Here is an 11,692-nt window from a genome sequence, read left to right on the forward strand (position 1 = left end):
AAGAGATGGTGACTAAATTGGGTTTGGAGAGGTACACCCCAAACCTTACAAAGTCGGGTGGCTGCAATATGGTGGAGGTATGAAAGTCACTAAAAGAAGCTTAGTCTCTTTTTCTATTGGTAAGATCCATAAACACCAAATTTGGTGTGATTTGGTAAAGATGGATGCTTGCGATTTATTACTTGGAAGACCATGGAAATATGATAAGCGTGCTTTTGATGATGGATACCGTAACACCTATTCCTTCATAATTGATGGACGTAAGATCGTTTTGATGCCATTGCACCCAAAAGAACTTTCTGATAAGGCAAAGGTTGTGTCTAATATGCTAATGACCAGATCACAGATTATTGGCCACATCAACAGAGGAGAGCCATTGTACATAGCAGTAGCCATGGAAGACTCAACAAGATGAGGAGCAGGAGTTAGATACACGAGCCAAGAACTTACTTGCTAAGTTTGATGATGTGATCTCTAAAGATGTTCCGTTATAACTTCCACCCATGCACGATATTCAACATCAAATTAACCTTATCCCAGAAGCACCATTGCCAAACAATGCAGCTTATAGGATGAATCCTACACAACAAGCTGAACTCCAAAGGCAAGTGGAAGAATTATTGTTGAGGGGTTTAATAAGGGAAAGCCTTAGTCCCTGTGACGTACCTGCTTTGCTTGTTCCTAAGAAAAATGGCACTTGGAGGATGTGTGTTGACAGTCGAGCAATCAACAAGATCACTATCAAATATCGCTTCCCAATCCCAAGGTTAGATGATCTATTCAACCAATTACATCGTTCTAAGATCTTTTCAAAGATTGATTTGAAGAGTGGGTACCACCAGATTCATATGAGAAAAGGTGATGAATGGAAGACTACCTTCAAGACTAGCCAAGGCTTGTATGAATTGTTGGCAATGCCTTTTGGTTTGTCGAATGCTCCTAGCATATTCATGAGGCTTATGATTCATGTGTTTAGACCATTGATTGGGAAGTTTGTTGTTGTCTACCTTGACGATATCCTGATTTATTGCAAAGAGGAAGTTTAACATGGAAAACATTTGGAGATGGTTTTTGAAACATTAAGGATAGAGAAGTTATATGCACAACTCAAGAAGTGCATCTTTTATACTAATAGTGTTTGCTTTCTTTGTTACATTGTATCTAGTACTAGTATTCAAGTTGACCCAAGCAAGATTGAAGCAATTATAAGTTGACCAATTCCTAGGTCAATTTCGGATATAAGGAGCTTTCGTGGAATGGTGTCCTTCTATCGACGATTTATCTAAAATTGCAGCACTTTGGTTGCCCCTATAACTGAGTGTTTGAAAGGAAGAATGTTCAAGTAGAATGAAGAAGCTCAAAAGAGTTTTGAATTGACAAAGAAGAAGATGACACAAGCCCCTATCCTTCAGTTGCCTAACTTTGATGTTTTATTTGGAATAGAATGTGAGGCTTCAGGTGTTCGTGTTGGTGGAGTTCTTAGCCAGGAAGGTAAACTCGTGGCTTATTTTAATAAGAAACTAAGTGGATCTAAATTGAAGTACTTCACCTATGAAAAGGAGTTCTATGCAATTGTTCACGTGTTGCAACATTGGAGTCATTATTTATTACCAAAAGATTTTGTGTTATATTCTGATCACGAGGCACTAAAGTATCTTAGTCACCAACAAATGCTCAACGCAAGGCATGCAAAATGGATAGAGTTTCTTCAGAATTTTCAATTCGTAATCAAGCATAAAGCTGTAACCTCAATCAAGTGGCTGATGCTCTTAGTAGAATACCATGCTCACTTTCTTTGATGCAAACTAATGTATTTGGATTCGACCATATCAAGGAGCTTAATGAAGTTGATCCAAACTTTGGAGATGTTTGGAAGATATGCTTGGAGGGTCCACAATGAATGTTTGTAATTCGAGGTGGATTTCTTTACAATGGAAAGCAGCTTTACATACCACAAAGCTCTTTAAGGGAGTCCATTGTGATGGAAGCACATGAGGGTGGATTAGTTGGTCATTTTGTCTATTCTAAAACATTAAAGATGATTCAAGGAAACTTCTACTGCCCTAAATTGAACAAAGATGTGTTGAGGTTGATTGAGCGTTGTGAAACATGTAGAAAAACAAAAATGTATGGGAGCAATAACGGATTATATGAGCCTTTGCCATTTCCTACCACACCGTTAGAGCATATTAGCATGGACTTTCTTCTTGGATTTCCAAGGACTCAAGGAGGTAAGCATGTTATCTTTGTTGTTGTTGACAGATTCTCTAAGATGGCACACTTTATCCCATGTAACAAGGCAAGTGATGCAACTCATCTGGCTATTTTGTTCTTTAACAATATTGTCAAGTTACATGGCATTCCAAGAAGCATTGTTTCTGATCGCGAAGTTTCTCAGTCATTTTTGGCGTACTTTATGGGCTAAGCTTGGTACGTAGTTGAAGTATAGCTCATCTTATCACCCTCAAACAGATGGACAAACAGAGGTAGTCAATTGAAGTTCAGGCGCACTGCTAAGAAGTTTGATCAAGAAGAACATAAGAGAGTGCGAATCATTGGTACCACATCTTGAGTGTGCTTTCAACAAGTCTGTGAGTCGAACAACTAGAGAAAGTCCTTTTGATGTGGTTTATGGGAAGAATCCTTTGGGTCCATTAGACTTGTCTCCTCTTCTTAAAACCCATTATTTTAGTGGAGATGCTGATGAGAGGGTTAAGCATTAAAAAAGTTACATGAGAAAGTAGTACAAGAGATTGAGAGACAAACAAAGGCATATAAGAAACTAGTTGATAGAAGAGAAAACAATAATTTTTTAACGTAGGACACTTAGTCTGGTGAGGAAAGAAAGATTTCCTAACCAAAAGTATCTAATGTTGCAACCAAGAGCTGATGGTCCATTTCGAGTTGTTCAAAAGTTAGGTGACAATGCTTACAGATTGGATATACCGGACCATTATAGGTGTCACCAATATTTAATGTTGCTAATCTTGTGCCGTTTATAGAGCCTTTAGACTCTAGGATGAGTCATTTTCAACCAGGGGAGAATGATGCAAATCAAGAAGCTATATTAGCCTTTTGTTATTTAGCTCGCCAAAATCAAGTTCTTTCATGCCCACGAATAGATGTGTGGACGTGTCTTCAAGTTCAAAAGGCCCTAAATTGATTTCACGAAGCCAAGACCCTTTCCTTCTTAAAATAGGATTTATTTCATTCCTTTTAGAATAAGGATTTTCCTTTTAGTAGGATTGTAGTTTCTTTTCCTTGTAGAATAGGGATTGTACTTTCCTTGTCTTTAGTTATTTTATTTTCTTATTAGAATTAAAATTGTAGTCATCAAAGATGAGACTTTAGGCCTATATAAAGTGTTCACTTGCCATGTAGAAGGCAGTTCACATTTTTAAGGTTTGCCTGGTCTTACAATAGACTGCTTTCCCTATTTTATCTTCTTTATCCTTGTTTTTGGTTCCAATCAAGGTGGTGATAGTCTTTATCTTTTTTTCAATTGCGTGTGTTGTTTCTTTATAACGTTAATTGATTCCAAGTTGTGACTGTAAAGCCCCAGAAAATTTTGCTAAGTAATTTAAGATTTCATGGTGCCAAGGTAGGCTAATTATTTTATTTTGTGTGCAAAGGAGGATTCATGATCTAATGGATATCAGTTGGATATGTTAATAAGCGTATAAGTCATATTATAAGTGATTTAGGGTCTAAGGAGAGGCCTAAGTCTAAGCCAAGTTGGAAAATTTCATAATAGACTAAAGTTGTAAATGAGTACGCACTAGACCTCACTTTAGACAAGCATATCTAAATTTATATAAAGTGTTGTGTGATGCAAAACCTATCCAATTAAATCTCTTTGAGTCTAGTTTCCAACGTATCAAACCGTTTATCATTTGGAGGTGCATACAGAAAGTTATGACCATTTTACCGGACCTATGTCAGATGTGCGTCCGCGGCGCGGCCGCGGGAAAACTAAGAGTTTCTGCCTCCCGAGCGCGGTACGAGGGCGGCCACCGCGTCCCGGGTGGCTTGACCGCGGTCGTGCGCCTAGCATACCTATAAATACCCCAAGACCGGGTATGGAGAGTCTCTAAGTCATTTTTTTTGAGCTAGGGCTTGCTCTATCAAGGGGAATCCGTCCCATACTCCCCTCCTATGATCCAAGGCAATGTTTTTGGAGTATTTTGAGTTGATTACTACTCCTAAACACTTATATTAACAAGTATTGATCTTGAAAATCCATAGATTCCCATTCAAATCCCTAAATTGATCAAGAACACTACAAGTGGGGATTCTCAAGATTCTTACTACAAGAGGTATGTCTATCATCTCTAACTACTCTATGGTGATTATTTATGTGTGATATATACGTTAGAACTCATGGGATGGTGATTGGAAGCCATAAGTGCCAAACCTAGGTTGTGTTGGTGTTGTAGAGATTGTGAAATGGGTTAATTAAGGAGGTTGATGATTGGGTGTGAATGGATGGTCATACATATGTTGTTGGAAGTTATAAATTGGTTAGGAGCGATGGTGGAATAAATTGTTAGTTGATAGTGATAGTTGCATGAACTAATACTACGGTTATGAGATGTAAAGATCTATACCTACAACGTGTTTGATAATATGCCTAAATGGCGTAAGTTATGGAATTTATTACAAATATTTGCCCTATTGAATGTTGTATTATAGATTAAAGTTGCTTAAGTGTATTGGATCATTGTAGTATCATTAAGGGGCAAATTTCAGGTATGTATGGCTAAAAAACCCCTCCTCTTAGAAATTGAGCCTCCATGGTGTCCGTGCAAATGTTGTAAGTCCGAAATTTAATCGATGCGGTACTTGTTATGTCAATTGAATTGATGTTTTGAAAATGTAGGTGGAAGGTGCTTCTCCATGTGTTTAATGTGTTATTCTTTGTAATTTGAGGATGTGTGGAAAACATGAGTTATGTGGTAAATGCCTAAATGTCAAGTCAAGGTTACATTGTGCTTAATATGCCGAACTAGATGAATTCCTATCTATGCTTATAACTTAAACTGGTTTTGTATGCGCCTGTGATCTTAGGCAAGGTCAATGTTGAAAGTGGGAATAATGTGAAATGTGAGTTACGGAATTTGGTAATTGTGGCCCCAAGTGCCGAGGAACTAATACATGTAAAACCAAAGATTTAAGTGAGATGATTAACGGAAAAGGGTAACGTCTTGGTAAGACGGATTAGCAGATCTGGCCGTGATAGGACGCCATGTTATACACACATGGTGGTAATGTGTTGATAATTGAAACTGGAAAGTGAGAATGAAATAAGGGTAACGTCTTGGTAAGACAGCTTAGCCGACCGGGCCGTGATTGGACTCCGCTCAAGGAAGCGGTGGTAATGTGGATAATGATGCAACGATATGGAATGACCCAATCCACAAATTTCATATTTCATGTTAAAACTATGTGAACCTCTTATATTGTTGACGGGGTGCTTATTTGAAGCTTTGTGTTTCTTATGATTTCTTTGTACTCTTGTATGGTTGTTCTTTCTAACTGGATGGTGTTTAGTTATACATACTAGTACTATTCCATGGTACTAACGTCCCTTTTGCTGGGGCGCTACATTTTTAAATGAATGTAGGTGGCTCCATAGCGGATAGTGCCGATCGCGCGTAGCGGAGCTTCTTCCTCTCAAGTCTTGGTGAGCCCCTTTCTCCTTCAAGGGGTTTATGTTGTACATCTTTTGTTATAGATATCCACTTTTGAGGTATAGCCGGGGCTTGTTGCCGGCATTGTCATTATTGTCTTTTGTATCCTTTGAGGCTCCGTAGACGTCTGTGTGGGTAAGGTAAGGGTGTTGGATGGGTCAATGAACTATGCTGTAACTTTCTACTCTAGTCCTTCTAAACTATAACCATATAAAATCTTGAAACATAACCATGGTTTTTGGTTTGTGACATGAAAATGGACTAATATTGTGAATGTTCGACTTTGCTAATGTCTAAATAAAAGAAAACATGGTTCCCTTAACCGTAGTGAGTTGGGTAGAAATGTATGAATAAGGCTTGCTCAGTTGGGGTTTACTCGATTGAGCGTCGGTCGCGCCTCCCGAGGTTGGGGGCGTGACAAACTTGATATCAGAGCCTAAGGTTTTGAAGTGTCCTAGGATGTCTCGGAGCCGTGTCTAGTAGAGTCCTTCTTATCGGTGTGTAGTCGACCACATCTATGAGTTGGAGGCTACTTGGGCATTTAGTAAATAACACCCTTCTTTGATATTCCGGATCGTGCGACAACTTGTTATGAAACTATCCCCTCCCTAATTAGTAAATTGTTCTATCTTTCAGTAAATGACACCTAAGATGAAAGCGAGAATTGGCCAAAAAGCCAATTCCACCACATGAGTGGCTGATGAATCACTGCTTGATACTGCGGGTGAGGGTAGTCGCCCTGCTGTCACCCTGCCTGGTTCTCCTATTCTAGAGCAGACTACCCCAACTCCTACACCTGCGGAGGGTACTACTATCCCTCCCATCGATACTCCCATTCCGCCTCCAGCCCCAGCTTCCGGTTCTGGTATTTCTGATGGGGATCTTAGGGGAGCTATTCAGATGTTGACTCAGCTAGTGGCCTCTCAATCTCAAAGGTCGAATGTTGTGCCCAGTTCATTTAGCCAGCAGAGGGATTCCACCAGTTCCAGAGTGAACAGATTTCTTCAGTTAGACTCTCCAGTGTTTTACGGGTGCTAATCCAGAAGAAGACCTTCAGGATTTTATTGATAAGATGCACAAGACCCTCAGGGTTATGCATGCAACTGAGACAGAGGGAGTAGAGTTAGCTGCCTACCGTCTGAAAGGGGTGGCCTGTGCATGGTTTGAGTTAGGGGAAGATTCCCGCAAGGAGGGGAGCCCTCCGACGAGGTGGAGCGAGTTTGCCGATGCCTTTATAGATCATTTCCTGCCTGCTGAGACAAGGGCAGCCCGTGCAGTAGAGTTTGAAAATCTGAAGCAAGGTACCAGCAGTGTGTGGGAGTATCACATGGAGTTTGCTCGCCTGTCTAAGTATGCCATTCATATGTTGCCCACAATGGAGTCTAGGGTGCATCAGTTTGTTCAGGGCCTAAATCCTTTGACTATTAATGAGGCTTCTACGGCTGCATTGAATTCAGACATGAATTATGGGAAGATGGTAGCATTTGCTCAGGCCACAGAGAACCGTAAACTGAAGAATAGAATGGAGAGAGAGGGTAACAGAAAGACTCGGTCTACGGGCAACATGGGTGAGTCACTTGATGGGGGAAGATCAGCTTTTAGGGGACGATCATCAGGGCCGTCCCAGTCTATTGCGCAGTCTTCAGCCAGTGCACCGCTATCAGGGCCCAGCCAGCAGCAGCAGTGGAGTCGTTTCAGGCCTAGTTAGGGCAACAGAGGATCCTATCAGCGGGGTCAGTCAGGAGAGAGATCCCAACACCAGCAGAGGTCCTTGTGCCCCAGGTGCGGGAAGATGCACTCAAGGATTTGGTACTTGGAGTTACCCGTATGCTATGGATGCGGAATGAGGGGTCACATTCAGAGGCATTGTCATACATCCCGCCAGGGAGCGGGTAGGGGCATATCACAGCCATCCAGTCCAGCAGCTGCTGCATCTTCAGCCCCCTCTCAAGCTCGAGGTACCCCAGCACCCGCAGGGCGTGGTGCAGGTAGGGGTAGTGTGCAGAGTTCAGGAGGACCCAGCCGGTTCTATGCTATGAGTGATCGCCAGGATGCAGAGGCTTCTCCAGATGTTGTTACAGGTATTCTGACTGTCCAATCTCATGATGTGTATGCACTTATTGACCCCGGTTCCACCTTGTCCTATGTTACCCCTTTTTTTTCTATGGAATTTGGGATAGAACCAGATCATCTTCATGAGACATTTTTGGTGTCTAATCCGGTGGGTGAGTCTATTACGGCTGGTCGAGTTTATAAAGGTTGTGCTGTTACGGTACGGGGTAGGGATACCACGGCCGATCTTATTGAATTAGGGATGGTCGATTTCAATGTAATAATGGGAATGGATTGTCTTTATTCATGCTTTGCCATACTTGATTGTCGGACTAGAACCATGAGGCTTGAATTTCCTAATGAGCCCGTTGTTGAATGGAAGGGAGATAATGTAGTGCCTAAAGGTCAGTTTATTTCTTACCTTAAGGCTGCGAAGATGATCAAGAAAGGGTGTATCTATCATTTAGTTCGGGTTACGGACACCAATGCCGAGGCGCCAAGCCTTGAGTCCGTGCCAGTTGTGAATGAATTTTCGGATGTCTTTCCAGATGAACTCCCTAGAATTCCTCTAGACAGGGAGATTGATTTTTGGATCGATGTGATGCCAGGCACGGAGCCTATATCAATTCCACCTTACAGAATGGCACCGGTAGAATTGAAAGAGATAAGGGAACAACTGAAGGATTTTCTAGAAAAGGGTTTCATCCGGCCGAGTGTGTCACTATGGGGCGCACCGGTCTTGTTTGTAAGGAAGAAAGATGGGTCGCTACGGATGTGTATTGACTACCGGCAACTCAACAAGGTCATAATCAAAAATAAATATCCTCTACCAAGGATAGATGACTTGTTTGATCAATTGCAAGGTGCTACGTGTTTCTCAAAAATTGACTTGCGGTCTGGGTATCATCAATTGAAGTTAAGGGAGCAGGATATTCCAAAAACAGCTTCCAGGAGTCGGTATGGGCACTTTTAATTTATGGTGATGTCTTTTGGGCTAACAAATGCCTCGGAAACTTTCATGGATCTTATGAATCGAGTCTTCAAGCCTTTTCTAGACTCCTTTGTGATAGTATTCAGTGACAATATTCTTGTATATTCCCGAAGTTGAGAAGATCATGCTAACCATCTCAGGGCAGTTCTGCAGACTCTTCAGCAACATCAACTGTATGCAAAATTTTCGAAATGCAAATTCTGGCTTGAATCCATCGCGTTCTTGGGTCATGTCGTCTCCAGGGAAGGAATTATGGTTGATCCTCAAAAGATTGCAGCAGTGAGGAATTGGCCCAGACCTACCACTCCAACAGAGATTCGCAGTTTCCTGGGTTTGGCTGGGTACAACAGGAGATTTGTGGAGGGGTTCTCGACTTTTGCCTCTCCATTGACCAAATTGACGCAGAAAGCAGTTAAATTCGAATGGTCCGATGCTTTTGAAAGGAGTTTCCAAGAATTGAAATCAAGATTGACTACAACACCGGTATTAGCCCTGCCAGAGGGTACCGAGGGATTTGTGGTATATTGCGATGCTTCAAGGATCGGGCTTGGGTGTGTGTTAATGCAACATGGCAAGGTTATAGCCTATGCTTCTAGGCAACTCAAGAATCATGAAAGGAACTATCGAACCCATGACTTAGAGCTTGCGGCAGTGGTGTTTGCACTAAAGATTTGGCGACATTATTTGTATGGGGTGCATGTGGATGTATTTACGGACCACAAGAGCCTTCAATATATTTTCAAGCAGAAGGAGTTGAATCTGAGATAAAGAAGATGGCTAGAGTTACTCAAGGACTACGACATTGATATTCTCTTTCACCCGGGAAAGGCTAATGTTGTAGCGGATGCTCTTAGTCGAAAATCTATGGGAGCTTGGCTCATTTGGAAGCATATCAGGGGCCGTTAGCCAGGGAGGTTCACCGGTTGGCTAGCTTTGGAGTTCGCCTTGTGGACTCTAATGAAGGAGGAGTAATTGTGCAGAATAGGGCTGAATCATCGCTTGTGGCGGAAGTGAAAGAGAAGAAATTCAACGATCCATTGTTAGCACAACTGAAGGAGGGGATTCATAAATGCATGGCCATAGCTTTTTCCTTTGGCATGGATGATGGTACCCTACAGTACCAAGGCCGCCTATATGTTCCGGATGTTGACGGTCTTCAGGAGAGGATCATGGAAGATGCTTACACTTCCAGGTATTCCGTGCACCCAGGTTCTACAAAAATGTACCATGATCTCAGGGAAATTTATTGGTGGAACAACATGAAAAAGGATGTGGCGGACTTTGTGGCAAAATGTCTGAATTGTCAGCACGTGAAGGCCGAACATCATAGGCCCGGTGGATTGGCCCAAAACATAGAGATTCCAATGTGGAAATGGGAGATGATCAACATAGATTTCACGGTAGGGTTTCCGCGCACTCTGCGCAAGTTTGACTCAAATTGTGTGATTGTGGACTGACTCACGAAATCAGCGCACTTCTTGCCAGTTAAATCTACCAACACAGCGGAACATTATGCTCAGTTGTATATCAAGAAATAGTCAGGTTGCATGGCACTCCAGTCTCAATCATTTCAGATCGAGGGGTTCAGTTCACTGCCAACTTTTGGAAGAAATTTCAGCAAGGTTTGGGTACGCAGGTAAATCTTAGCATAGCTTTCCATCTTCAAACCGACGGGCAAGCAGAGGGGACTATTCAGACGCTTGAGGACATGTTGTGTGCTTGTAATCTTGATTTCAAAGGTAGTTGGGATGACCATTTGCCACTCATAGAATTTTCCTACAACAACAGCTTCCATGCTAGTATCCAGATGGCACCATTTGAGGCGTTGTATGGTAGGAGATGTAGATCTCCCATTGGGTGGTTCAAGGTTGGAGAAGCTGAATTGATAGGGCCGGACCTCGTGCATCAGGCTATGGAGAAAGTCAAGATTACTAAAGAGAGGTTGAAAACTCTTCAGAGTCGCCAAAAATCGTATTCGGACGTTCGTCGCAGAGACTTGGAGTTCAAAGAAGATGATTATGTAGTTTTGAAGGTTTCCCCCGTAAAGGGTATCATGCGGTTTGGAAAGAAGGGAAAATTGAGTCCGAGGTATGTCGGACCATACAAAATCATTCAGAGGATTGGTCAGGTGGCATACAAGCTCGAGCTACCACCCAAGATGTCATTGGTACACCCAGTCTTCTATTTGTCTATGTTGAAGAAGGTAGTGGGAGATCCGTCCACTATTGTGCCAGTTGAGACTATTGAGGTTAATGAAGAATCATCGTAAGAAGAAATTCCAGTTGCCATCCTTAATAGGCAAGTCCGAAGTTGAGAAATAAAGAAATTGCCTCCGTTAAAGTGTTATGGCGAAACCAGCAAAGTGAGAAGCCACTTGGGAAGCCGAGGAAGAAATGAAGAAGAAGTACCCTCACTTGTTTGGATAGCTAGGTAATTAAGTATTTGTGTCCTATGAAGATGTTGAGAGCTTACCTTCACATGGTTAGTTGATGATAATAGTGTTTCTTTTCTAGAAATGCATTGCCTATGGGGCCACGGTTGGCATAATTTTATATTACGTTTCATATTTGGATTATGTATATGTTGATAGGATGTGTTTCTGGGATTCTCTGACAGGTGGATAGGCCCAGTTACAAGGGAAACTCTGCCGAAATTTTTGAACAATTTGGGAGTTAGTCAAATTTGGGAGTTAAAGATGTGTGAGAAACGAGATAAGTCATACTAAGTATTTGCGGATTGACTCCAATTATCATTCGAGGACGAATGATCCTAAGGGGGGGAGAATGTAATGTCCCAGAAAATTTTGCTAAGTAATTTAAGATTTCGTGGTGCCAAGGTAGGCTAATTATTTTTATTTTGTGTGCAAAGGAGGATTCATGATATAATGGATATCAATTGGATATGTTAATAAGCGTGTAAGTCATGTTATAAGTGATTTGGGGTCTAAGGAGAGGCATAA

At 41.8% G+C, this 11,692-nt stretch overlaps 2 protein-coding genes across 2 annotated transcripts; both read left to right on the forward strand.

Moving 5' to 3' along the window:
- Nucleotides 1-503: 503 nt before the first annotated feature.
- LOC109239719 (RNA-directed DNA polymerase homolog) lies at nucleotides 504-1,046 on the forward strand. The gene has a single exon (XM_019406302.1). It carries the CDS (start codon nucleotides 504-506, stop codon nucleotides 1,044-1,046), a length of 543 nt encoding a protein of 180 aa, XP_019261847.1.
- Nucleotides 1,047-1,900: 854 nt separating this feature from the next.
- LOC109239720 lies at nucleotides 1,901-7,537 on the forward strand. The gene is made up of 4 exons (XM_019406303.1): nucleotides 1,901-2,409; nucleotides 6,425-6,549; nucleotides 6,959-7,225; nucleotides 7,389-7,537. The coding sequence occupies exons 1-4, from the start codon at nucleotides 1,901-1,903 to the stop codon at nucleotides 7,535-7,537; spliced, it is 1,050 nt and encodes a 349-aa protein (XP_019261848.1).
- The last annotated feature ends 4,155 nt before the right edge of the window (nucleotides 7,538-11,692 follow it).

This window comes from Nicotiana attenuata, unplaced genomic scaffold (assembly GCF_001879085.1).
Source record: "Nicotiana attenuata strain UT unplaced genomic scaffold, NIATTr2, whole genome shotgun sequence".
Classification (NCBI taxonomy): domain Eukaryota; kingdom Viridiplantae; phylum Streptophyta; class Magnoliopsida; order Solanales; family Solanaceae; genus Nicotiana; species Nicotiana attenuata.

Excerpts from the sequence above, each read along its gene's own strand:
- LOC109239720 (XM_019406303.1), top strand. The coding sequence starts at position 1,901 with ATGTTTGTAATTCGAGGTGGATTTCTTTACAATGGAAAGCAGCTTTAC. Across the intron at positions 6,550-6,958 it reads GCCTCCAGCCCCAGCTTCCG|CCCGTGCAGTAGAGTTTGAA; the intron begins GTTCTGGTATTT and ends AGACAAGGGCAG. Across the intron at positions 7,226-7,388 it reads GAATAGAATGGAGAGAGAGG|GCCTAGTTAGGGCAACAGAG; the intron begins GTAACAGAAAGA and ends GAGTCGTTTCAG.
- LOC109239719 (XM_019406302.1), top strand. The coding sequence starts at position 504 with ATGCACGATATTCAACATCAAATTAACCTTATCCCAGAAGCACCATTG.